Source organism: Sander vitreus, chromosome 21, assembly GCF_031162955.1.
Source record: "Sander vitreus isolate 19-12246 chromosome 21, sanVit1, whole genome shotgun sequence".
Classification (NCBI taxonomy): Eukaryota; Metazoa; Chordata; class Actinopteri; order Perciformes; family Percidae; genus Sander; species Sander vitreus.
In genome coordinates this window covers 22565505-22591288 of record NC_135875.1, presented here as the reverse complement: position 1 = coordinate 22591288, position 25784 = coordinate 22565505, and the positions used below count along the sequence as shown (strand labels likewise).

Sequence of the window (25784 nt, the reverse complement as noted above, 5' to 3'; positions counted from 1 at the left end):
ACTGACTGCTGCACACACATTATCAACGTGTTTGTGTGTTACAAGGCATTGACAGGGAGTGGTGTATTGGAGAGAAAATAATGAGAAAGGAGAGAGAGGCAGAGCGGCACACAATGACGAGGACCGTTGAGTAGCAAAGTACCAGCAAGTGTGTGTGTGTGTGTGTGTGTGTGTGTGTGTGTGTTTGTGTGTGTGTTTGTGTGTGTGTTTGTGTGTGTGTGTGTGTGTGTGTGTGTGTGTGTGTGTGTGTGTGAGATCCAATATCCCTGCACCACTAGCCAACACCTAGCCTACTGACATTCCCGGTGTAGATTTTTGACCTCATTTACAGCTTTGTCTAAAGGTTAGAAAAATAATGATTCAGAACTCCTCTTTCTGTAACTGATCCGTGACCTCTGACCTTATTGTAATTAGAACTCTTTTACGGCCTAAAACTACATTCAAACCTTTCTCATTAACAAGTTGACAATCCCACATTCTGGCTTTAAAGTTGCACTCCACCGATTTTATACATGACACAGCATATCGTCTTCTGTGGCTCTGGAAAATCACACCTTATGATGTCATGATGATGTCATCAGAGTTATCTCATCATGGACTTGGAAACTACAAATTTGTAACGGAAAACCTGCGTTACAAACTAAAGGCATGGAGTATGAAAGACCTGGGTGTTTACTCGCCAGGAAGGGTCTAACAAAAGATTATATCAAGTCGCAATATGAGAAATATAGGAAGGTGTCCATTATCAGGAATTAATGGACAACGGAGCGTCGGATAGTTGCCTCCGCCAGAGTGAATTAATTACCGGATTACTGACACCTCGAAGGGCATTAACCTGCTTATAAAAGATGTGTGTGTAAGGAATAGTTCTACATTTTGGGAAACAAACTTTTCAGCATTTGTGCCGATGTTAGATGAGAAGGTTGATACCACTCTCATGAATGTACAGAAAATATAAAGCTAGTGGTAGCAGACAGTTAGCTTAGCAGAAAGACTGTGAAATGGCAGTGACATCATCTTCAATGTGACACTGGATCGCTGGATCATTTATCAGCAACCAAACAGAGGAATGTCTGTGTCAATGTCATTCACACACATTCTTACATACACTGTGGCCGAGGCTGCCATACAAGGTGCCACCTGCTCATCAGATAAACATTCACACTCACATACACTCGGATTATGCGGCATCGGGAGCAATTCAGGGTCTTGCCCAAGGCCACTTTGACGTAGGACTGCAGGGGCAGGGATCAAACTGCCAACCTTCCAGCCACCGTTTAAAAATGGTGTTGATGCATTATGTCCCGTGTTGCGCTAGTGACCGTTCTCTCTGACCAATTAGGCTTAGCTCCCTGGGAACCTTGACCAAGGTGTTAAAACAAAAGTACCAGGTATCAGGTACTACAGTATCTACAACTTTTGCCAATGGAAAACCAATAAAGCACGGTTCGAGAGGAGTTGAATTGAGTCAAGCCATGCTGTTTCCATGCAGTGGAAATGAGGTCAAAGTCTATCTACCAGCACCTTTAAATTTTACTTCTTGAACTCTTGTCTTTAGCATGAGGCAACAAGCAGCAGAGACCCCAAAACTTCACTATAGTCGCATTTCCACCAAGCAGTCCAGCCCAGTTAAGTTCTGTTTAGTTCGTTACACGGTGGAACATTTATTTTCGTGTTTCCATTAGCAAAAGTTGTGGATAGTACCTGGTCTTTTTTTTGTACCTTACAGTTGAGGTTCCAAGCGAGCTGAGCCGATACTGAAAGGTGGAGTTAAAACACTGCAGACCACTGATTTGTCAGAGAAATCATTAACAGCGCGACCCAGGACATCCTCTAAAAACCCAAGATTTTTATAGTAGCCAGTACTAGCCACAGACCCAGATTTAAAAAAAATCTGCAGTGGAAAAAGAAAAGAGAAATGTACTGGAACTAAAAAAGTGAGTCAAGTCAAACAGAGCAGAGCCACACCAGACAGTGAAAACATTGCATAAATGCGGCCAAGAAATAGTTCTTGCACATATCTCCCTGTAAAGCTGTAGATTAGCGTTTTTACATTTCAGGTTGTGCACGGAGTAAATAAACAAGATCCACAATGTAAATTAGTGAGATTTAGAGGTGTTAGGTGGTGGATTTTTTTCACTTTTGACACCACCAGGTTAGCTTTTCCCCTCGCTTTTAGTCTTCGTGCTTAGCTAAGCTAATCGCCCCCTGGCTCTCACTTCATATGTAGCGTAAAGATATGAGAGTGACGTTGATCTTCTCATCTACGTCGGGGCAAGAAGGTGAACAAAGGTAACAAAATGTAAAACTCTTTCTCTGTGACCTACATTGTGATCTGTCACTCATCATGCTGGAGTGTATTTCCCATGTGTGTGTGTGTCTGCTTTAACGTGCCATCAAGAAGCTTAAACCCACTTTGATCAGCTGTGTCTTGGGCTCACACACACACACACACACACACACACACACACACACACACACACACACATGGCTAAGAATACATAAAGAAATAGTATATTACACTAAATAAGGAATTCACACAAGGTAATTGCAAGGTTTACTCCTACATTAATTGAGAATTTCATTCAGTAGCAAGTTTTCTGGGTGGCAATAATGCAACATAATAGGTGCAAACACTGCCACAACCCTCAATTCCTTTGGCCCAGCATGCACTGAAATCAGCATGTGGACGAAGGCAGTCAGAATGTAAACATTACGGTCTCCTATTATTTTCAGCTTCCAGCATTTTGTCTATTTAAATGGCTATGTCACGTTGGTTCCCCCCTGCAGTGTGTCCTCCGACTACACTGACTGAGGAAAATCACTGTCACTGCTCACACACACACACACACACACACACACACACACACACACACACACACACACACACACACACGAACTGCTGCAGATACCATAACAGAGGATGTATGGTGGGGGTGGTGGTTGAGGGAGCGGTGAAAGAGATTGTGTTGTGATCAATAACCACCTTTAAGGAGTACGGCAATGTTTTCTGTATGCTGCTGCACAGAATAGGCCTAATCGATCATGAATACAAGAAAATACAGTGTAATGCAGTTATTGTTATTTTTGTAGGCTAATTGCTGTATAATTTAGTATGTCAGATGCGGGTAGTCAAGGTGCAGGTGAGGATAGATAAAGCGTAAATCCGGGTTTATTTCGCTACTCACCCTTCAATTGGTTCCCATATGGAGGCTGTGGAGTCCGCACTGTCAGTCCAAGCTGCTGGTGAACACACGGGATGGTCTGAGAGCATACTAAGGCCAGGTGAGTTGGGAGAAACGCCCGATCTCCTGTGAAAAGCCTCCGTGCAGGCTTGTGACGGTGGATGTGGCGCCGAGCATCCTGCAGACTCCTCCGGCTCTGCGTCCTATTGTCTCCGCATCGCTCTGTCCTCTAGGATGGGAGGAGAGGAGAGGGGAAGCGGCAGAGGAGGCGAGGAGAAGGGAGAAAAGCCCTCCCCCTTCTCCGCTCTGGCCAATTGCAGCGCTGCTCCGCCGGTAGCCGCCGTTGCTCGCTGTCTCCGTACAGACTATGCTGCATTCAGGGGCAGCTGGAAATATTCAAGAGATGCAGGGGTTTCAGTTCATTAAATGCTACACTACTATAGACCTTTTTCACGGCAGACATGTTGACATGTCATAGTAGGAAAAACACAGGTGTATTCAAAACCATTAATGATTGCAGCATTCTACTTTGGAGTGGCCCTGGTATATCAATTTCATCTGTGCTTTTCCCGCTATGACAAAATGTCTGCTGTGAAAAAGGTCCATAGGTCTTCATTTCCTGCTATTATCAACCAAAACTTTGTAATAGTCAGTCTGTGACTAGATTTATGGGGACAAAGTTCACCAGATTTCAAATGAATTTCAGTTCACTACTTCCCAACTAGGCTTACATGTAGGCCTAATTAAACTAGTGTATCTACATTTTACAGTAGCTTGCTTGTAGTTCTACTACATTCGTATTTGTATAGTGCTTTATGTAGTTAAATTGCCATTTTTGTGTAGTTAACTACTTAAACTACAAACAATTTTGGGCCATGAAAGGAAAGGAATGTTTTTTTATTTGTATCATACCATTGCTTCTCTACTGTAGCCTTATTGAACCCCCGGTTACAATCAGACATTACTTCACTTCCAGTGACACACGTTACACTGAACGTGAAGTACCTGCGTTTGTTCCATAAAGTAAAAAAATAAAATAATTGCTGTTCACTTTTAACTTGGCACTCTTATACTTTGTCATATTACTTTCTGCTTTGCAACCACAAAGATTACTACGGCCAATAGAGGGTGGCGTCACTATTAACGTTAAGGTGAGTCATCTGCTTTATCAACAACCTATGGGAGCGTTTTTGGGAAAGGACAGTTTCTTTTGTATAGCTGTAGAAAAGATGTACTTCATAATCTACCGTTCACCTTTAACATTTTGGAATCTAAGCTCACTTAACACAATGTTCTTTTCTAAGGAAGAAGCCAATAGATATTGTGGACATTGTTACAGTTCAGAGGAAGACAATAGAAGTTGTTGCCTCAATAGTATTTGGCTTGATTAATCACTTTAACTGATTTTAAACAACATATGAAAGTCAGTGAAATGAATTTAGACCGGTGAAAGACTTCTCTGGCAGAATTCAAGACAATTGCAAACTTCCATGGTAAATGACTCCATTATTAATTGAGCCTGTTCTAAGCATGCTTTTAGTCTTTTTAAAAATGTTTTATTACTATCTATTTTACCTATCATCTGACTTTGCATTGTTTTGTTTGCAGGTTTTTATGTTGTCTTGCCTTGTTAGCTCACCTGGTAAAGCAGGCGCATCTAAAAGACTACAGTGCCCAACTGTCTTAGGAAAGTGTTAAATAAAAAATTAAACTGTATTTGTGAGTTGTTAAAGATTCTTCAGTAGGAAGCAGAAATACCCATCAATATTAATAATTAACTATCAGGCTGTTATTGTTTTGATGGATTTGCACCATCTTCATTAACATGTCCTTGACTATTGTTGAAGTATACACAATGTTAGGAAAACGCACATCTGTAAATGTGTGAAAGAGTCACAGTTTGATGCTGAGCATCAGCATGTAGCAGTGCTATAACTCGAGCATGAGATGAATTCCAACAACACTGCTGCTTTCTCTCAGTCTGTGTTAGTGATAGCTTACATCTGCGCCCATAGAGGTTTACTCCTCGATGCAGTGGACGCAGGTTCGACTCCGACCTGTCGCCCTTTGCTGCATGTCATTCCCCCTCTCTCCCCTTTCATGTCTTCAGCTGTCCTATACAAATAAAGGCCTAAAATGTCCAACACATTATCTTTAAAAAAAAAAAGTTTCCAACCTCAATGCTAGTTGCCTGCTGAAATAAAGGTTAGATAAAAACAAAGTTTTGTTAAAAATCTAAATCTGGTGCATTCATTTTGGTTTCAATGCAAAATCACTTCTTGACTCTTATGACTTCAGAGCTCTGAAGCTGGAGTTTACAAGCAGTACCCGAATGCCTCATGAATCCAGTACAGAAGAAGCATCTATTCAGTGCAAGAGGAGTCCCATAACTTATATAGTTTGGTTTTTTTTGGGTGAAAAAACAAATATTATCTGGTAGTCGTCTGTCTCATGACTGTGGCTCGGTATCTCTAACAAAACATTGGTACAATATTCAACTCTGTGGTCCACAACACTGCAGCAAGTTAACAGTGATACCTTTGTTCATTTTCTCTATTGAGACATTATATTTTACTAGTCCTATGTAGGATACTGCTCTGCTTTTCATGAGCTTTACACTTAATAACCTTTGTCCTGATCAGAAATATGCTGCAATTGGCTTATTTAGTACTATTTTGTCTCTCAGTGGCACATTACCCTTGACTGATTCTTTGTAGAAAACAGCCCTCTGGTTAGCAAGACATCACAGGATGAAAATAGGGAGGTGCTGTCCCCAGAGGCTGTTTCTGATCTCTCCACCAACACTCATCACATGGGTAATAAGTGTCTGTTTTGCAAGGATTACCGTTCTACAGCAAGTACATAGACTGTGGCTCCAACAGTGTGGTTCACTTACCACTGGAGGCCAGAAAAATAAGAAGGAAATTTCAGTTTTTTTTTAACACAGTATGATGATGGGATTACTTTCTCTGCATTGTTACCACTCCACAGAGTCCGTATTTTTTCCTAATTTCAGATTTGGTCGGTTTCTGTTGTTCCTGACCTGGACAGGATGTCAGATGGACTTTTCCTGGAAAGGTCATAATTGTATCAATGCAGCCTTGCAAGTGGTTAAAGAAGAGTTGCTATGTGAGCATTATATAGATGTGTGTCTACTCTGCACTACAGCTTGTTCACTGTGACAGTGTAATTACCAGGGATAGGAGCCGGTGGGGGACCTGTCCAGTCAGCTCTGCTTCCATATTATTTAACTTAACCCTCAGCTATAATCACTTCATCAGTCAGCGAGATTAAGGTGACAGAAGCCCTCATTACTAATAATGCCTAGAATGGTCTGTAAGCTTATTTAATGAATAAAAACAGGCTGTGTCAGTACCATGAGTCAAACTCATTCAGAGTCATTCAGCTGACAGAAAAAGTATTTTATTCCAAAGGAATGCTAGAGAAAAGGTGAGGTAGGGGCAATAAAAAAATAAAAACATTAAATTTGTCCACTGACCACTAAAAACCATTAAAATTGTACACATACCAGAAAACACAGCTGTGTGTAGCTATAAAATTATGTTCGACAGGAAAATGGAAAAGGAATGTGCATTTTTTTTCTTCTCATTAGCAGGCAAAATAACTCAAAAAACATACACTCTAGTATCATAGGCACATTAAAAACAACTAAAATCAGTGTAGATATACTGTACTTAAAAAGGCATGAGATGCTTTTAGAATACACATGTTGGCCTGTCATTGTGGTGTGAGTTACTACAGTGCAAAAATCTCCACAAACTTACAAAGGACTTATACAAACAGATAAAGTGCCAGGTTTTTGGTGTGGAGATGCTGCGCAAGATTCTTAATGCGACACAGGCGGACGTTCTGGGCATCTCCTGCGCTGTACACTCTGAATAGGTGATAGCGCTCCTTCTCTTTCAGTGCAATGTCCAGCTCGTTGGCAGAGAGTTGGATGAATGACTTCTCTTTCTTTATAGTTGACTTCACTTCCACGTACACCACCGTTTGCCCTCCTGCAGGTCCAAAAGTGAGCTTAAAGTCGTAGGGCTGGCCGCTCTCTCCGCTCTGGTTGCACCACAGGATGTCTGTGGGTCGTCCAGGGTAGCCACTGTCTCTCCAGTGGCACAGGAAAGTGTTGACCAGCTGCTCCCCCCACTCACCGATCGCTGACATGTCCATCTGGTCATCTGAGAACACCACCTATGCAAGCATAGTACAATTTAGAAAATCCTGCCAACACTCAACCTCTGACAAACCATCACATGTAGCGAATGTACTGACGGTGGTAGGTCTCTGGCAGGTGAGCTCCATGTCCTCCAGAGTGGCTTGTGGAGGCTGGTCTTTGTTCCAGAGAGGGAAGTGCAAGCTCAGGGGAGGACGCTGAGTCTCTGCAGCCCCCTGAAACATACTGGGAAGCACCACAGCCTCAGGGATGACGCTGATAGAGAGACAAAGGATCAGTTTAGAGAGGAAAAGAAGGTAGTGGGATTTGGGATTATGTATTGAGCAACAGTAAAAGTCAACATTAGTGTTCTACATAAATGTTTCAGATTGTTCTGGGTGAGGAGAAGAAGCCTACAGGCAGTTTGGAGCAGGTTGGTCGCTGGCTGTTTCAGCAGGATGTGCATCTGGAGGACTCAGTGTTGGTGTGAAGGCTGTGAGGATTCCCTCTCCATTCTCACCTCTGTCAGACTTTGTGGTCTCACTCTGTTGATTGCACTCTGTCAGTGACAGACAAGAACATACAGAAGAAGTTAACAAAGGATTTTCTGTATGAATTAAGCCACTACGTGCAGATTTGTTTAGTGTGATTATAGCATCTTTCTTTCATCTTCATATATTACTAACCACAAAATCCAACAAGCAATAGCTAGTAGTTCTACATTAACCAGTTCTGTGATATATACTGGGTGACAAACTTTCTAATATGTGACATTTATGGAGCAAAATCACCTTTACATGCAGTAATTTATTTTTTGGCCACTTGATGAGTTTGTGGGCCAGAAAACCAATACAATTAGCCAAAAGAGGTTAAAGTGATAGCTGAGAGGAACTGCATAGTTGGTGGTAATTCTCTGTGGGTTTATCACTCAGACATGTGATTGGCAAAGGTCCAGAAAGCAGTACAATATATGGAGCTTCTGCATCCACCTACGCCACGCACAAAATAAGGCTCCAATAGTGAGCTGTGCTGCTTGGACCCCATAATTACAGGATTTTCCAAGTAATTCTAAACTAGTATGAACATGGGCAGTAGAAGACATAAGTGTGTTGAATGTGTAACCTGGAGGCCGTGGTGAGAGGTTAGGTTGGCCTGGAGAGTTGAGGACTCTCTGAAGGCCAGACCGATCTGTAGGTCTGCTGCTGCTCCTGAGTGGCTGGTTTCCGTCGTAGCTGCTGCTGCTGGGGCTTTGGGGGCTGACATGGCTGCTTCCTCTGGCAGTGCCGTCCGTTTCTGGTTCTCTGTCTTCTGGAGGTGGCCACATCTTCATGACTGCTTCTACCACACCGCTATCTGCCTGACCTGTTGGTACATAAAAGTTGTGGAAATTGAACAATGTAGTTTCCCATTGTGAAGAAATTACCATGCTGAAACAACCGTTTTCTTCTCAATGTACCTGTGCGACTGGCTCCCGTATTCAGTATAGATGCTCGAGGAGGCCAGCAAACCAGCGTCTGTTCCCCATCCTCTTGAGCGGAGCGAGAAGGCTCCTCTGGGGAGCTGATGGAGGAGTAACTCCTTGATAGCACTGACATACAACATTTTCAATGAGTTAAAACCAAAGCAGAAAAAGAAAAGATTGGATACAAGTTGCAAAGAAGAAACGATTCCTGCTGTTATGCCATAACAGATCTGTAATGAAAACGTCTTTTGATCATATTAATCCCTGTATGTGTGTGAGAGAAAGCGAGTGTGTGTGTGTGCTCTTTGCTGCAGTGAGGGATCTGCTCCTCACGCTCTTTGAGCCCTGGCAACAGCTGCTCTTTTATGTCACCACACACAACAGTGAACAAACTTGAATTAGCATATGTGAGAAACACACCAGTTATCTATATGTGTGTGTGTGTGTGTGCGTGCGTGCGTGTTTAAAGTGTTGAAGGGTTTCTGCAAGGCTGAGACTAAGAAAAAAACACTTTGAATGTTATAAAATGATAATGGGAATCGGAGCAAGTGTCACAGAGAGAATTGGAGAAACTGCAGATGTAAGATATCACTAACAGACTGAGAGAAAGCAGCAGTGTTGTTGGAATTCATCTCATGCTCCAGTTATAGCACTGCTACATGCTGATGCTCAGCATCAACTGTGACTCTTTCACACATTTACAGATGTGCATTTTCCAGTCTATTTTCCTAACATTGTGTATACTTCAACAGTAGTCAAGGACATGTTAATGAAGATGGTGCAAATCCATCAAAACAATAACAGCCTGATAGTTAATTATTAATATTGATGGATATTTCTGCTTCCTACTGAAGAATCTTTAACAACTCACAAATACAGTTTAATTTTTTATTTAACACTTTCCTAAGACAGTTGGGCACTGTAGTCTCTTAGATGGTTTGTACAAGTATTGCGCACACACACACACACACACACACACTTAAACTCAATCCCACATATGTACCCCTTCCTTTCTTGCGCACCACAGACGCTACAGTGCTACAGCTGTTTTAGGAAATTACTGAGAGTGGCTTTTAAAGATGTATGCCTTCAGAAGAAACAAACGGACGGGGTAGAGAGGTCGCAAAGCAGAGAGAAGGACAAACACGTTATTTTCTTCATGCAATTTGTTAATAAGAGGAAAATATAGAATATCACCTAGGGTTTGGTATCGTTTGGTTTTTTTCTGATACCGGTGCTAAAAGGATACTTTTAAAACGGTACCGGTGCCTTAACGGTGCCTGGACTTAGTTTAAAGTTTATAAAAAGAAGAGCACAAAAATTGCCAACAATTAAAATGAATTATTAATAATGTAATAAAAACAACTTATTTCACCAGTAAATTGCTGTTAAACGACAAAAACAACCACCAAATGGGAAAAGGGTATTTTACAGTAACTTTGAATGCACCACGAGGATCGCACAGTCTGTGTTGTAACACAGCAGCAGCAGACCGTTACGTCCCGGTGTTGGAATCCTCTACAGTGAAATACAGCCACACTTTACACAGTTTAACGTCAGCTGCCAGCATTTTAACTGCGTTTAATCCAGCTGCTAGCTAACGGTAGGCTAACGTTACCTGCTGCCAAGTGTAACGTTAACTAGCGTCATGTGCAGCGATGCTTCTGTTGCCGTTAATGTCCGTTTTGGAACATCAGAGAGCGGCGCAGTTATTTCAGTGCCACTGAAATGAGGCACCGAATTCTGCGTTGCTATTCCGTCCGGTAGGTACTGGTTGTTTAGGTGCCTTATAAGCACCGGGTTTCGGTACCCAATCCTAATAACACTTGACCTTTCCTTTAACTGGTTTTGTGGGAAAAGGCTTTAAGTAAGACTATGTAACTATTGCAGAAAAGTGGCAATTGCAGGATAATCAATGAATTACAGTACAAGCACAATGTTCCTTCATTTTCTTTGATTCGCTGGAGTCATTTAAAAGAAAGACATTCCAGACCACCAGAAGATAACAGGTTTTCTAGTGAGCCACAGTTTTAGCTTCTTCTTTTGTATGTGTCCTCCTTACCTCTCTCTAGGTTAATCTCTAGTTTGGGGGGCTCTGGGACCTCCCACAGCTCCTCCTCACTGGGCAGCTCTCTGATGTCCTCCTTGCCTAAAAATCTCTTTAGAGATCTTTGGTCCTGCACACACAAACAGAGTTAATGACTGTGGTGACAATATGTAATATCGAATATTGATGTAGAATTATACATTTGTTTTATATTATATTAAAGACATTCTTAATGCCTTCCGAGAATAGTGAACTTTTATTATTGAGTCTATAAAACATCACATTTCGATAATGGATTTAAGTACTACATACAGAAACTGAGGATTGACATGCTAGTCTGATCTAGTCGGGATTTACAAAAAGAACTTCTGAAGACCAGAGATGTGTAGATTTTGGGTTTCTTTTTTCAGATTCTAATGCTAACAGAGTAAGGGCCGATGTTCCCATCCTTGAATCTAGAGAAGCAGATCTGTATTAGCCTCTCCTGTCTGCATTGGACTCCCGTGTTTTAAATGGGTATGCTTTTCAGTCAAAAATTCCATTTTATTTACTTTGTCAAATCCAGACATAGAACCTAATCAAACTGTTTCTGATTTAGATTTCAATATTATTTATACAATGCAGCCCAGTTCTGCTGCATGTCTCAAAGAAGCTGCTGCACAAAGAAAGCCGCACAAAATAAGATATTCAACAGAGAGGGATCAAAGTTGAGGCCTGATGTGAGCCTTGTTAACCTTTTAACTCTGACTTTGCAGAGTCTCTGCTGCTGCAATGCTCTACAGAGATGAGAGCAAGTTGCCATTTTATATAAATGTGATTCCCTACAGGTAAATAGCCTATAGGTTCTAGCTACAGTCAGCTCTGGGGTGGTAGCAGTAAGTGTGTATGTTTGACAGAAAAGACAATGATTGGATGAAAAACTGTAACCGAGCAAAGACCTAAGTAGTGATCATTGTTTTAAGGGACCATATTCACTATATATATATACACAGTGGGGAGAACGATTGGTTTGATACGATTTTGCAGGTTTTCCCAATTACAAAGCATGTAGATGTCTGTAATTTTTATCATAGGTACTCTTCAACTGTGAGTGACGGAATCTAAAACAAAAATTCAGAAAATCACATTGTATGATTTTTAAGTAATTAATTTGCATTTTATTGCATGACATAAGTATTTGATACATCAGAAAAGCAGAACTTAATATTTGGTACAGAATCCTTTGTTTGCAATTACAGAGATCATACGTTTCCTGTACTTCTTGACCAGGTTTGCACACACTGCAGCAGTTGATTTTGGCCCACTCCTCCATACAGACCTTCTCCAGATCATTCAGGTTTCCAGGCTGTCATTGGGCAATACGGACTTTCAGCTCCCTCCAAAGATTTTCTATTTGGTTCAGGTCTGGAGACTGGCTAGGTCCCTCCAGGACCTTGAGATGCTTCTTACGGAGCCACTCCTTAGTTGCCCTGGCTGTGTGTCGGGTCGTTGTCATGCTGGAAGGCCCAGCCATGACCCATCTTCGATAAGGGAAGGAGGTTGTTGGCCAAGATCTCACGATACATGGCCCCATCCATCCTCCCCTCAATACGGTGCAGTCGTCATGTCCCCTTTGCAGAAAAGCATCCCCAAAGAATGATGTTTCCACCTCCATGCTTCACGGTTGGGATGGTGTTCTTGGGGTTGTACTCATCCTTCTTCTTACTCCAAACACGGCGAGTGAAGTTCAGACCAAAAAGCTCTATTTTTGTCTCATCAGACCACATGACCTTCTCCCATTCCTCCTCTGGATCATCCACATGGTCATTGGCAAACTTCAGACGGGCCTGGACATGCGCTGGCTTGAGCAGGGGGACCTTGCGTGCGCTGCAGGATTTTAATCCATGACAGCGTAGTGGGTTACTAATGGTTTTCTTTGAGACTGTGGTCCCAGCTCTCTTCAGGTCATTGACCAGGTCCTGCCGTGTAGTTCTGGGCTGATCCCTCACCTTACTCATGATTATTGATGCCCCACGAGGTGAGATCTTGCATGGAGCCCCAGACCGAGTGAGACTGACTGTCATCTTGAACTTCTTCCATTTTCTAATAATTGCGCCAACAGTTGTTGCCCTCTCACCAAGCTGCTTGCCTATTGTCCTGTAGCCCATCCCAGCCTTGTGCAGGTCTACAATTTTATCCCTGATGTCCTTACACAGCTCTCTGGTCTTGGCCATTGTGGAGAGGTTGGAGTCTGTTTGATTGAGTGTGTGGACAGGTGTCTTTTATACAGGTAACAAGTTCAAACAGGTGCAGTTAATACAGGTAATGAGTGGAGAACAGGAGGGCTTAAAGAAAAACAGGTCTGTGAGAGCCGTAATTCTTACTGGTTTATAGGTGATCAAATACTTATGTCATGCAATAAAATGCAAATTAATTATTTAAAAATCATACAATGTGACTTTCTGGATTTTTGTTTTAGATTCCGTCTCTCACAGTTGAAGTGTACCTATGATAAAAATTACAGACCTCTACATGCTTTGTAAGTGGGAAAACCTGCAAAAATCGGCAGTGTATCAAATACTTGTTGTTGTTGATATATATATATCACTTACATTGAGAGAGGTTATCAGACCGCTCAGGAAATGCATCAGCTCTTTTCTGTGGCTGCTCTCTGTGCAGAACAGTTTCACCAGCTCCCTGAAACACACGCATACATACAATCAGGATTACAAGATATAGCAAGATAAGGTGTGTGGACATACAGATTCAAACGCACACATAATATATACAGGAGTATCAAAATTGTCAATCAGGGTTTCCCTTGCTTTGTCCACAACTCAAATCTATTTAGTTAACTGTCATAGAGGAGTAAAGAAACCAGAAAATATTCACATTTAAGAAGTTGGAATCAAAACAAATGTAACTTTTTTTTTTATTACTTTTTTCAATTAATCAATTATCAAAACAGTTGGCAACTTATTTCATAATTAGTTTAATTTAATATAAAACTTAGTTAACTAATCAATTAATTGATTATTATTTGCAGCTCCAAACCATATAAGTTATGAGAGTATTATAATGCATAATTGAAGAAACTGACAGATTACATTTCACTGAAATAGTTTTTTATATGATTTCACATGACAATAAAAAATTGATTGATTGGTTGGTTGACTGATAAGACTAAGTACCATTAAAACTTTGTCTCTCCCGATAACTAATCCTTAATAATAGCTCTGGCTATCTGACGATACAAGTTATTACAAATTTTATGCAAAGTAACATAAGACCTGGGACTCTAAGTCAGCAGCTAATGAATACGTTACAACAACCTGCAAATATACAGAATTTAATTATGAATACAAAATAAAAGTATTTAATGTGGGTGAGTCACATCTGGCAGATATCCCATCCGCTTAATAAGGTCAGTTTCAAAATATCGGTCATATCAGATTAGAATCAGCATCCCTATTGCATCCATCCAAATTCTTTCGATACTAGTGCCAACAGGATACCAGAGTTTTGGTATTGATGCTAAAACTTGTTTCACGTCTACTTTATATACAATCATATTCAACTACCTTTGACATACATTTTTAAGCACTGCTCAACTGCTTTAACAGAGTTCTCAGGTAGGAATGTGTTAATGCATTGTGGGAAAAGGTGTGTCTTCTCCGTGAACTTTTCTTGATTTAATGGAGGTTAAAAAAAGATGAATGATGTTCTTGTTGTTTGACCAACACATGTAGGTATTAGGACTGAACCCGAATATTCAGATATTCATTTTTAATTATTTCTTTCCGAAACTGTAGAATTACATAATTCTTAAAAATAACTGCCTTTAATTTTGTGTTTGTAAAGTGTTTTAATTTCAGCTGTTTGCGTCTTTATTTCGTTTTGCTGTCATTTACAGCCGTGGTTCTCTCTTCTCCTTGGATCTCTGTGATTCACAGAGATCACACACACAAATTGGTGTGGTGCAGAGAGAAAGGTGCAGTCACAACTCTGGAGTCGGCTAACTCGTTGCTCTCGCTACCAATATTAGCTACTCTGTTTCATTAAAAAATGTTAGGTTGAAAAGAGCGTGCATGCAGGCTAAAGTTCACCTTGGTTAAGCGATGAGCAGAGGAAAAGTCCTGCAAGCCGCCAGGCTAATTTATGCCATGTAAACATTGGAACGCAGTGCTATGCCATCCAAAAACCATCCGTAAACAGAGAAATGTCTGGTTGAGTCAAGTTATAACCAAGCAGTCATATGTGTAGAAGTCTGTATGGTTCTACTTCAGCAGCCTGGTGTAGTTATCATAGGGCTGCAAGATTATGGCCAAAATGATAATCACGATTATTTTGATCAATATATTGATCACAATTAATTATCACGATTATTTGTTGATTTTAACCAAAACAAATTTTATTGTCACATAGGCTAATTATAACTGCTTTCATATCCATATTGTCCTACATTCCTCCTTTGTTGAAGGATACTATGAAGAAGTATGCCATTTAAGTTGTTGTGCGTCCGCTTTCCACACATACCTACTGTGTATATATACATAAACCTGTTAAATGTTAAACCTCGTGACGACTTATGACTGACTGCTATCTGTTGTGGAATTTTCCTCAGGTTACTCTGTCCTCGGTCCTCTGTGACTGTCTACATCTAAACTAAGCTGCGCGGTGCAGGGAACAACTCTGATTGGCTCATGGAGGCACGTGATCAGAGAGTGATTTACGAAGCTTTGGAAAAAAAAAAAACTTTGATACAGAGCGTTCTACGGAATGGAATGAAGCATTTTAAATATTGCTCGGTCACGTGAATTTGATCATGGGAAGCCAAAATCGTGATCGGAATTAAAATTTGATTAATTGTGCAGCACTAAGTTATCCGGCAATTTAATGAAGGTAAACAAACAACTGTGCGTAAAAAACTGGTATTCGGGACAGCTCTAGTGAGAATGAGAGTTCACACTATCCATCACACACAAACCTGCAGACGTCCAGCTTGGCCGAGAGGTGATCTTTCTGGATGTAGAGATCCTTCTCGTTGTTTAGCAGACAAATAACATCCTGCACCTCCACCGCCCCATCCTCACTGTCAGCAACATCCAGCTGGTAGCGAATGTACAGCTTACCCACCTGTAAACAAGTATTTGGAAAGAGAAAGTTCCTGCTGTTGATAGGGGCTCAATGATAAATATATTTCCTTTATATAGATATAGGTATGATTATTGGAGATTCTCCCATACTCAGTCCAATATATGTATTTAGTAGACCAACCAAAAAGGAACTACCTCTAGGTTTTAAACTACTCTAAACCAACTAGGTGTGACTTTCTGACCTGTGCGAAGTTCAGTCGCTTGATTTTCTCTCTAATGTTGTTGTCAATCAGTTCTGAATAGACTTCAGCCAGCTCGTCGTGGTGGTACAGGAACATCTGGATGTAGGGTATCACAGTGTGCACCATGGCCTGCATGGACGGACAGGGTCTGAGGTTCTCAGTCTGAGCTTCAGTCTTGACACACTGGGACAGGTGACGGATCCCGCAGATCTCCAGAAACAAAGATCGGTCCATCTCGTTGAAGGCAAGTACGGTGTTAGCTCGTTCTCCCGGCACTGTCTGAACTGGCAGGCAAATATACAACAAAATTCAGAATCTCCATTTCAAACTGGGTGTAGTTATGGGCATACTTCCTACTGGGTATGGTGAAAAGTAATCAAGTATAAATCTAACACTGATATATGTAAAATATAATGTTGCAGCAGCGTACCAAACTTCCCAGTCCTGCTACTGGGAGCAGTCTTTTTCTCTGCTGGTGGCAGGTTGAGCAGACAGATCTGCTTGTGTGGTTTAAAGATCTTTTCCAACTCCTTGTTGTCAGCAATCATGGGTTTGTCTGCCAGACTCACCCAGATGTTATCCTTGGTGGGGAAGACCCTCTTATTAGACACCATACCTGGACATAAGGCAAAAGGACAGCCTGGGTCAGTTGAAGGCTTTCAGTATTTTTCCCCCACTACGCCCATCCTCATTTACTGCTCCTTGATCATTGAAGGTGGCCTGTCTAGTTTTCTTGTAAAGAAACAAAGTTATGTTTACATTCAGTGTTTACCAAAACACAGTGTGTGTATCCTTGTCACTGACAAGCATGTATTTATTTCCTAATGTTGGAAATATTTTAAATCCTGCATTGTGTTACATCCATGTTTACTAGCTAGCAGGCTTCGTCTTTACTGCCTTTGTTGGTAAATTAATTTCTTTCTTTCTATCATGTTTCAGCCACTAACTGTTGATGTGTGGAATAACTTAAAGCTGGATGTTTATTGCGCCTTCTGCCTAATGCTAGTAGTGCGGGTGCACTATACAAACAAAATGGGATCTACACTTAACATTGTAGTGCACATGATGCTCCATAACGCTACTAGTAGTCAAAAACTCTACAGGGTGCCGTTAAGAGGCAGACCATTAAAGGACAGATTTTCCTATTCTAAAGCTGTTCTTCTTAAAAATTCATTAGACTTATCAGCACCGGAGAATGATGATGTACAAATCAAATTGATCATTTATCTGCTGTGGGGATTGGCCTTAAAATTGGTCAGGTTGTACAGCAACCTTCAGGTGGTGCAACCCAACATGAAGTCACCCTTATGTGACAAACATCAAATTTACATGAAATTTACATTGTCTGGTCTACAATTGATATAGAGTAACATGATGTATGCTAAGTGTGTGCTCACTAAGGCCAAATAGTGGACACAGCAAGTGATGCAGCTTCCCTGTCTGCTTCTTTTTCTTAAATAGTGTTTATTGGCTGTTGGCAAACTAGCTTAGAGGTGAATTACCGCCAGCAAGTGGACTGGACTCGCTACACTCTCATTAATGGGCTTTCTTAAACGTCCGTTATACTTGCCATTCCCGACCTGTCATGCGACAGTGTGACGTCATGGGAGCGCCGTAACTATTTATACTCGCGCGTGGTGGTCGCGACACTAGTTGCAGTCTTCTCCTGAACAGAGGTGTCGCATCTGAGGAAAGGCTACCGACTTCGCTATTTCTATGAACTAGAAGAAGTCGCGCACTTTAAATCCTGGCGGGCCAGCGAGATCTACGTCATTTTGACCGGACATTGTCGCGCGACAGGTCGGGAACGGCGACTGTAAAGAGGCCTTTAGTCTCATTATGTTCCACTTGGGAGCGGCTGCTGAGTCAAGTGCCATTCCTAATGGTCGTTCTGGTTGTAACATTAGGTATACTGGTCTGGTATGTCTGGTTAATATCAAACCGATTTGAATTTTTTTTTTAGACTGGCCTAATGTATGTATATGTGTATGAATTACTCACCCTTCAAGGTGGAGCAGTAGTCGGGATTGAGATTGAATTGAGGGATGTTTTCCTGGTCACCAGATACTTGAATTTTACACTTTTGAGCTGCAAAAACAAAAATATATTATATTATATATAAAGTCAGGGAGCACAGGCAGGCTGTAACAAATCAAGCTAGTCAAGAAGGAAACCTAACATTTGTTGAATGGGACATAAAAAGTAATTTGTGAGTCACTAGAATGTGAGACACGCTATGGAGCAAAAGACTGGAAATCTAAATGTCCTTACCAAGTATGGCATAGAGCACTGACACATCCTGTAGCACTTCAACAGTTGGTATGGGAGATGACGAACGGATCAATTCCAACAAGCCAACATACTGCTTCATATTGGGACTGAGATCCACATTCAGCAGCTATACATAAGATCAGTAATCACAGATATATGCATAGTGTACATTAATAATGGTGTAGTTTAGTCTTAAAGGTCCAATGTGTAGGAATGTCTCCTATCTAGCGTTGAGATCATATATCGCAATCAACTCTCTCGCGCCACGCAGTTCAAAGTACGTAATACAGCTACGGTAGCCTTCACGCTTTTTTCTGATGACGCCGGTCTCTTGCTCTTTTCAATATCCTTTTTCTTTTTCTGGGCGAAGAAGAAGACTCCTGTTCCTGAAATTTGGATTTTGAATACGTGTGGGTCCTCCATGTTTCCTTCTTCAAACTTGCCGGGGCCAGGAAGCGACGATACCCGTTAGCAGCATTAGCAGCACCTGTGAGTTTATCATGCAACAGCGAAAACGCGAAAGGCGGAGCAGTATGTCCTGTATGTCCCTTACGTAACGTATTTCAAGATGGCGCATGAATATGGAGCGTCTACCCCAGGTCATGCAAACGCAAATTTCAAGCCAATAGGAATACTTGGAATTGATGGTGGTGGTAAATATTCATGAAAAAGGACAAGTTTGTGAACGGGCAACACAGATTTTGATAATGAACAACTAAAAACGTTACACACTGGACCTTTAAAATTGGCTACAAACAGCAGGATTACAGTTTAATAAAACAACAAAGACAGAAGAAGAACCTGCATAGTAGGGCTGGGTACCAAATTCGATTTTTAGGCACCAATTGAATTGCCTCCTTAGTATCGAGTATCGAAAAATGCCTCGTCATTCAATGACGATACCTAGTAATGGCAGAAACTGGTGATTGGCTGTCTAACGTTACATGTAATAGAGGTATGCAGGAAAAACTATGTTAAAGATAAGTTCACCTTAAGTGAGCCTAATCAGGTTTCAATGGGCATCAGGTGTAGCTCATTTATGCTCTTCCTTTATATAGGACAAGGAAACCCTGAGGTTGCAAAGACACTGCTCCTCATGTCTGGGGTGAGTTCATTGGAGGTATTTATTCAAGCCAAGAACAGACCTTGTTCAGCAAAATTAACAGTCACTGCCTAGAGATAAAAAGCTGGTTTTGTATACCTCTGAAAAGCTTGACAGAAAGCAACAGTAACTAAGGGTTCTTAAAAAAGGTCAATCAAACCAATTATTGAGTTTAACAAACATTGTATACATGTAGGAAAATGATGTGAGCTTACTTTGGTGAAAAAGAATTTCATGCCATCCAGTGGTTTGTAGAAGGGAGCCAGGACTTTGGGCTGCTGGACAGGGCTGTCTGGTGCGTGAGTCAGCAGTCTGTAGCGCTGGAAAACTACCGTCGGGTCACTCCAGCACACCTCCTTTAGGTGGTAGAAACGTCCTGAACACCACTCATTTCGCCTGGGAGCAAGGTTTAAATTGTTATGGGACAAAATGTAGACAATAATCTGAAAAAGTATGCTGACACACCCAACAACATACCTGTTGTACTCTATGAATACAGCAGGGGTACGCTGGAACAAATCCTTCAGGCTGCTCTGGGGACAGTTATTATGCAGATAGGTGTAGACGTTGTGGATGTGCTCAACTGTGGAAGTGAAATTCGCCCCCTCTAACTCGTCCTCAGGTAGTCTCTGCTCCTGGTCATCTGCTTCTGGTTTGACACACCACTTCTTCAGGTAGTTTATCAGATCATCCACTGAGATACTTTGTCTTATTCCTGAAAGAGGGAAAAAGACAGTGACTCACAGATTGTCCATTATGTAACATACTAAACATAGCCTGCAGCAAATATAGGATAACCAATAACTTGAGCTATGAACAACAGATGTACACCATAGAATACATGTTTACCAAGAGCTCTGCTAAACTTGCTGGGATCTATGTCCACATAACAGACATGAGTCCCCAGCAGGCTGTTGACTTCAGGTGAGTTCAGGTAGACTGAGTTTGGACAGAGGTACTTTCTCTCTTGCTGTTCTCCTTCCGTGGGGCGATAGGCTGGTACCCATTCAAGACAACACAAGAAGTGGTAGAAGGAGGATTTGGTGCTTTTGATTGGTTGTCCATTACTGTCAATCACCTGAGCTGTGAGGTACTGAGAGTAGCGATGTCTGCAAAAATAGGAAAGGTGATTATAGATAGTTTGAAATAGGTTAATACAAACTTTCAAACCCCTCTCAGCAAACAATGATAAAGTTTCTTTGACAAGATACGTTTAATATTTGATCATATAACTTCAGAGATCCAACAACACAATGCTATAATGTATGGATCACAGCCTCTTCAGTTGTAGTTTAGGCTATGTTCAGACTGCAGGCCTTAATACTCTATTCCGATTGATTGCCAGATTCGATTTCTTTGACTGACTGTTCACATCCGTACAAAATGATGAATTATAGCCATTATATCCATTACACAGCTACAGTAACTCGGGAGAACCGTCATATGAGCCTGCAGTGCAGGGCGGCTTAGCCGGGTGCAGTCCCCTGGGTCTGCTGCTATGCGTTCATTATGCCTAGTTAAAAAGCTCTGGATCCGGCTATTAATGCATGTTACAACTTTTAAAACATAATGATTAGATGAATAGACATAAGGACTATTTAAGTGTTCGGACTGGTATGTTGGAAAAATGTATTCGCTAATATACAGACGCATCTTCCGGGATGTCAGAGTAGCATGAATTTCAATCTGACAGTCTAGACTTAGGTCACATTATTTTTAAATCCGACCTGTAACTGATTTGGACCACATTTGAAAGTGGCCCAAATCATAACTGGAAAAGATCGGATGCCATGTGACTTGGGCTTTTCACACTGTCTGAAAAATCGGATTTGGGTTACTGTGGCCTGCAGTCTGAACATAGCCTTAGTGATCTTAATGCCCCATGTAACAAGGCATGGCAAGGCAAAGACAGCTTTATTTATATAGCATACAACAGTAACTCACGAGATTGGTCAGAGCTAAGAGCAACTAAATCCAGATTAATTAATCCCCAGACTGATCTCTCTGTCGCCGTTAAAACCAAACAAAGGCTGATGTGACACTGCTTTTCTCTCGGGGAGAGAATAACATTTAACTGTCAAAGAATGTCATCACTTGACCTGAGTAATTACTTACCGGCTACAGTGAAAATGATGGGGATTACTACCTGACCCTGACAAACCCCAAAGCCATTAACCTAGCCATTCTCTGGCCATTAGGGTTTCCTAAACATAACAGACACCTAGTGAATTCACATGCTTCTCAAATGGGACACTCAACAGAACATAACATAGGACTGTGTGTGTGTGTGTGTGTGTGTGTGTGTGTGTGTGTCTTACCCTGTATCCCAGTTTGTCGCCAGAAGCTCCAGCAATGACATTCTCTGCTGCAGGAGGAGGTGGCCAGGCAGCTGGGCTGTGGCCAGGGAATGAAACTCCTCGCAGGGGTAGTCATCAATCACAAAGCCCTCTCCTTGATTTTGGTGCCACACTGCACTTTCTACTGGCCAGGGACTGGAGGCCTGGGGGAAGAGTAGAAGAAGAGTCTATTCCTTTATATTCATTTGCAATTAATATGTAGTATCAGAGTTAATTCCCAAGCAAAAACAGGAATCAAGTAAATACAACTGTTCCTTTATTACATGAAGGCAGCATAAGTCACACAATGACTGATGGTGTCATGACAAATCCACATTTTATCCCTGCTTGCTGTAGCCCAGGCTAAAACAGGCATCAGGAATGTCTGATGGGTCCCATCAGTCACCTGCTTTTTCTGCTCATCCTCAAAGCAGCTATTGTCTTTCTAGTCCTAGTGTGACTCGCAATGGTAAATACCTTAATCCTTTAATCACTATGTTATTCCTCATGATGAGTCACAGTTAGTTTTTAATGCAGCGTGCTTCAGGAAGATTGTGTTCTGCCTCTGGTGTCCATGCAACCGGTAAATATTGTGTCCGACATAAAAAAAATTCCCACTGGCCCCTTGTATATTTTAACTGGCCCGGAAAAAAAACCACTTTTTCAAATTGTTAAATTTATTAATCTAATATACACTGTAATGATATATCTAAACAAAAACAAAAAACTATTCTGCATCTACAAATATGAGTTCAGTCAATTTTGTTGGATTTGCACTCGAATAAATTATAGTTATTATACAGTATCGCTTGTTTTAATTTACGTTGAAAGGCCAGAGTGAGTTTCGCTGTGTCAAGGCCATGAAACTGCTGCCTTCACTCACTCTTCGTAAACTTCCAATGTCGATGATTGTCATCATGAATTAATAGTGTATTTTGGTTAAAAAAAGAGCAATCGTTGAGAACTCTTGTGATATGATTTTGGTAAATATGTTATTGTTCTTAAATTATGCAACATAGCTAATTTGCCACAATGAAGAGAAGACATGCTATTTGGCAAATATCAGATATTTAAAGTAAAATTATTTTATTCAAATAACAGCTATCTGGTAATAAGTGTGTTTCCTCTTCGTGTTCATGTTGTAGTAACCTGAATATTCCCCAGCTATGTTTACTGTGCTACGTTAAGCGTTCATTTCGAAATGATTGTAAAATTTCCGACAGCTTTGAACACAGCACTGGGGAAGCTTACTTTGCAGTTTGCTAACGTTAGCTAGTGATTATTAGTGCACCCTGCGGTCCCTCCGCCTTAATCCCAGCTTCTGGGAGACTACTTCATTGGGAGGAGAGCGGACAGCAGCAAACAGAAGTTGCAACTGAGTTCGAGTTGAAGCTGCAGCAACTCATACATTCAACCTTTATTTATACTCGAGAGATCATTGAGGGGTGGAGGCGAGGGACCGCGACATACGCTAAAATTATTAGCTAGCGTCCGGCGAAGGAGGAGAGCAGGCAGCAGCTCTGGACTGGCTGGGTTTGAGTTGCTGTAACCGCTACTGAAGGTCCAAAGCATGTGTGGACTCTTTGTGGTGGGTGCCGGCGGTAGTTTGTTGATAAGTGAACTACATTTCTAATCAGCGTTAGATAGTGTTGCACCTCACGTTAGCATCAAATCACAAAGAACTGACTTGTGACTTTGATTGGCGCAAACAATAGTCAGACTGGCCAATCAACTTGCCCGACATACTGTTTTACTGGGTCCAGGCCATCGGGCCATTGGTTATGTCAAACTCTGCGTTACACAACACATCCATAGCCTTTTATCATCTAGGCTCACAGGTGGGGCTGTCACAACCCTGGTCTGGTCTTTTTGTGCTGGGATAATAGCATTTTTGCAGCATGAGTACAGCATGATTCCTAAATAGCTGAGGTAACAGTTCAGGGATGTCCTTCTCACCAGTTCTTTAGCAGTGAGTGTTTGTCTCTCTTTGCGGATGATGAGACCGTCTCTGACTCCCAGGGTGCTGAACAGCTTCCTCCATCCTGCTACATCGTCATCTGTTTGCACATAGCAGGGGTCCAGCAAGACCCAATCACAGCCTGGTGGAGGAAGAAGACAGTAAAGGCATCTTGTATAAGACATTTAAATCTGGTGAACACTAGAACTGAAACAGGCTAAGGAGATGAGAAAATCAAAGATTGAAAGGACTGCAGTGCAATGTTTCTGTTATGATATCAGTTAATCATTCAACATTAGGTAAGGCATTTGTGTAATAAGTCAAATCTCACAGGGAATCTGCTGCATTGCTTCATGGCCAAAAGGTAACACTGTGGTCCTGTAAACCCCTTTGAGATGACATACTGTGATTCTAGGCTCTAGCTAGCTACGAAAGCAGTTAGCTTTTGGCGACGGTTGGCTAAAGGCTAAACTATTAGCAACATTATAATATTGACATGTTTTCCGAATTTTGATGTACAATTAATTGTCCCACAAAATTGCGATAACAATATAGTTGTCTCTTTCAGTCAAATTTAAAAATATTTATTTATTTATTACTTTTATAAACAAATAAAAGTTTTGAATGAATTTCAGGATACATCTTTTGGTTATATCACTGTTGCGTGACCCATATTATGTAAGAACAAAGGTTTTTCTGTAGGCAGTTCTTGACAATGCTAGAATAGCAATGTTTTCTGCAGGATTTTCCGCTGACATGCATGCGCTTCTGCATTTGAATTACAGCCAATTAGGGTTGGGTATCGTTTCAAATTTATTGGTTCCGATTCTTTGAGGTCAGGTGCTTATTTTACAGAAAAAAACCTTTACATAATATTTGCAATTCACCTCAGTTTATAATACCTGTAAATTTATTTCATCCAGTTTAATTTGGTTGCTGTTCTATATAATTAAATAATAGTCTGTTAATAATCCACACTAAGGTCATTTGGTCAAATTTAAATAATTTATTTAAAAATGTAATGACAAGAACTTATTTCATTAGTCAACTGAAAACAAACTGTCAAGGAATAAAAAGAACAGCCACTAGATGGCAGACGGGTACAACAACAGCTTGAGTTTCTTGGTGTCTTACGAGGTGCACCCGAATGCACCATGAAGTCCCTGGTGGCGGCCACCCGCTTTGTCGGTAGTTGTTTACATAACTCGCACAGGTGACTTCAGGGAAGCAGGCATATTTTTCAGTTTCTCCGTTATCTCACTCTCTGGCAGTGGCCACGGTGTCTCCGAAAGTCCAGCTGCAGGCTACAGGTAAGCTACGCAGTATCTTTAGCTGCAGACTGTTGCACGTTGACGTTACTACATCTGCTCTTCTCTCTGAGACTTCCCTCTCCCTGCTCAGCCCATGTCTGTCAGCACGCCGCACAGAGATAGACACAGGCAGGCTTGTTTGCTTCATAGATGAAATGGTTGTTTATTTTTTTGATTTGGTAAAAAAGAAAAACACCTTAACAGAAATATGTGTAGCTGACTATTTGTGTAAGCCAGGACTGTCAAGCAGGCTACCTTCCAAAATGGGATTGGGCTTATTATCTGTATTGTTCTTAAACTGTGCAATGCTGAAATATGGAACTGGAACTAGAAAATGTGGCGGTGTACAAATACTTAGGTGTCTGGTTAGACAGTTCCCTCTCCTTCCAGCAACACATAAACCACCTTCAATCTAAAGTTAAGTCTAGGATCGGTTTCCTATTCCGCAACAGGGCCTCCTTCACTCACGCTGCCAAACTGGCTTTGGTGAAAATGACAATTTTACCAATTCTAGATTTCAGTGATGTCATATACAGAACTGCCTCAAACTCTCTCCTGAAAAAACTGGATGTTGTCTATCACAGTGCCATACATTTTGTGACCAGAGCCCCTTATAACACCCACCATTG

At 41.3% G+C, this 25784-nt stretch overlaps 1 protein-coding gene across 1 annotated transcript in view; it reads right to left on the bottom strand.

Moving 5' to 3' along the window:
- Positions 1–6592: 6592 nt before the first annotated feature.
- LOC144536728 (uncharacterized) overlaps positions 6593–25784 on the bottom strand; it is a 58875-nt gene continuing 39683 nt past the window's right edge. Inside the window, exons 32-48 of the mRNA XM_078279991.1 lie at positions 23845–23987; positions 21871–22052; positions 20402–20661; positions 20030–20267; positions 19768–19948; positions 18451–18577; positions 18181–18267; positions 16610–16795; positions 16180–16463; positions 15829–15977; positions 13454–13538; positions 10878–10992; positions 8810–8941; positions 8476–8715; positions 7771–7912; positions 7473–7629; positions 6593–7391 (exon numbers count right to left, since the gene is read on the bottom strand). Of these exons, the coding sequence (XP_078136117.1) occupies positions 6978–7391; positions 7473–7629; positions 7771–7912; positions 8476–8715; positions 8810–8941; positions 10878–10992; positions 13454–13538; positions 15829–15977; positions 16180–16463; positions 16610–16795; positions 18181–18267; positions 18451–18577; positions 19768–19948; positions 20030–20267; positions 20402–20661; positions 21871–22052; positions 23845–23987 (3122 nt within the window). The 3' untranslated portion in view covers positions 6593–6977. The remainder of the gene's footprint in view (positions 7392–7472; positions 7630–7770; positions 7913–8475; positions 8716–8809; positions 8942–10877; positions 10993–13453; positions 13539–15828; positions 15978–16179; positions 16464–16609; positions 16796–18180; positions 18268–18450; positions 18578–19767; positions 19949–20029; positions 20268–20401; positions 20662–21870; positions 22053–23844; positions 23988–25784) is intronic.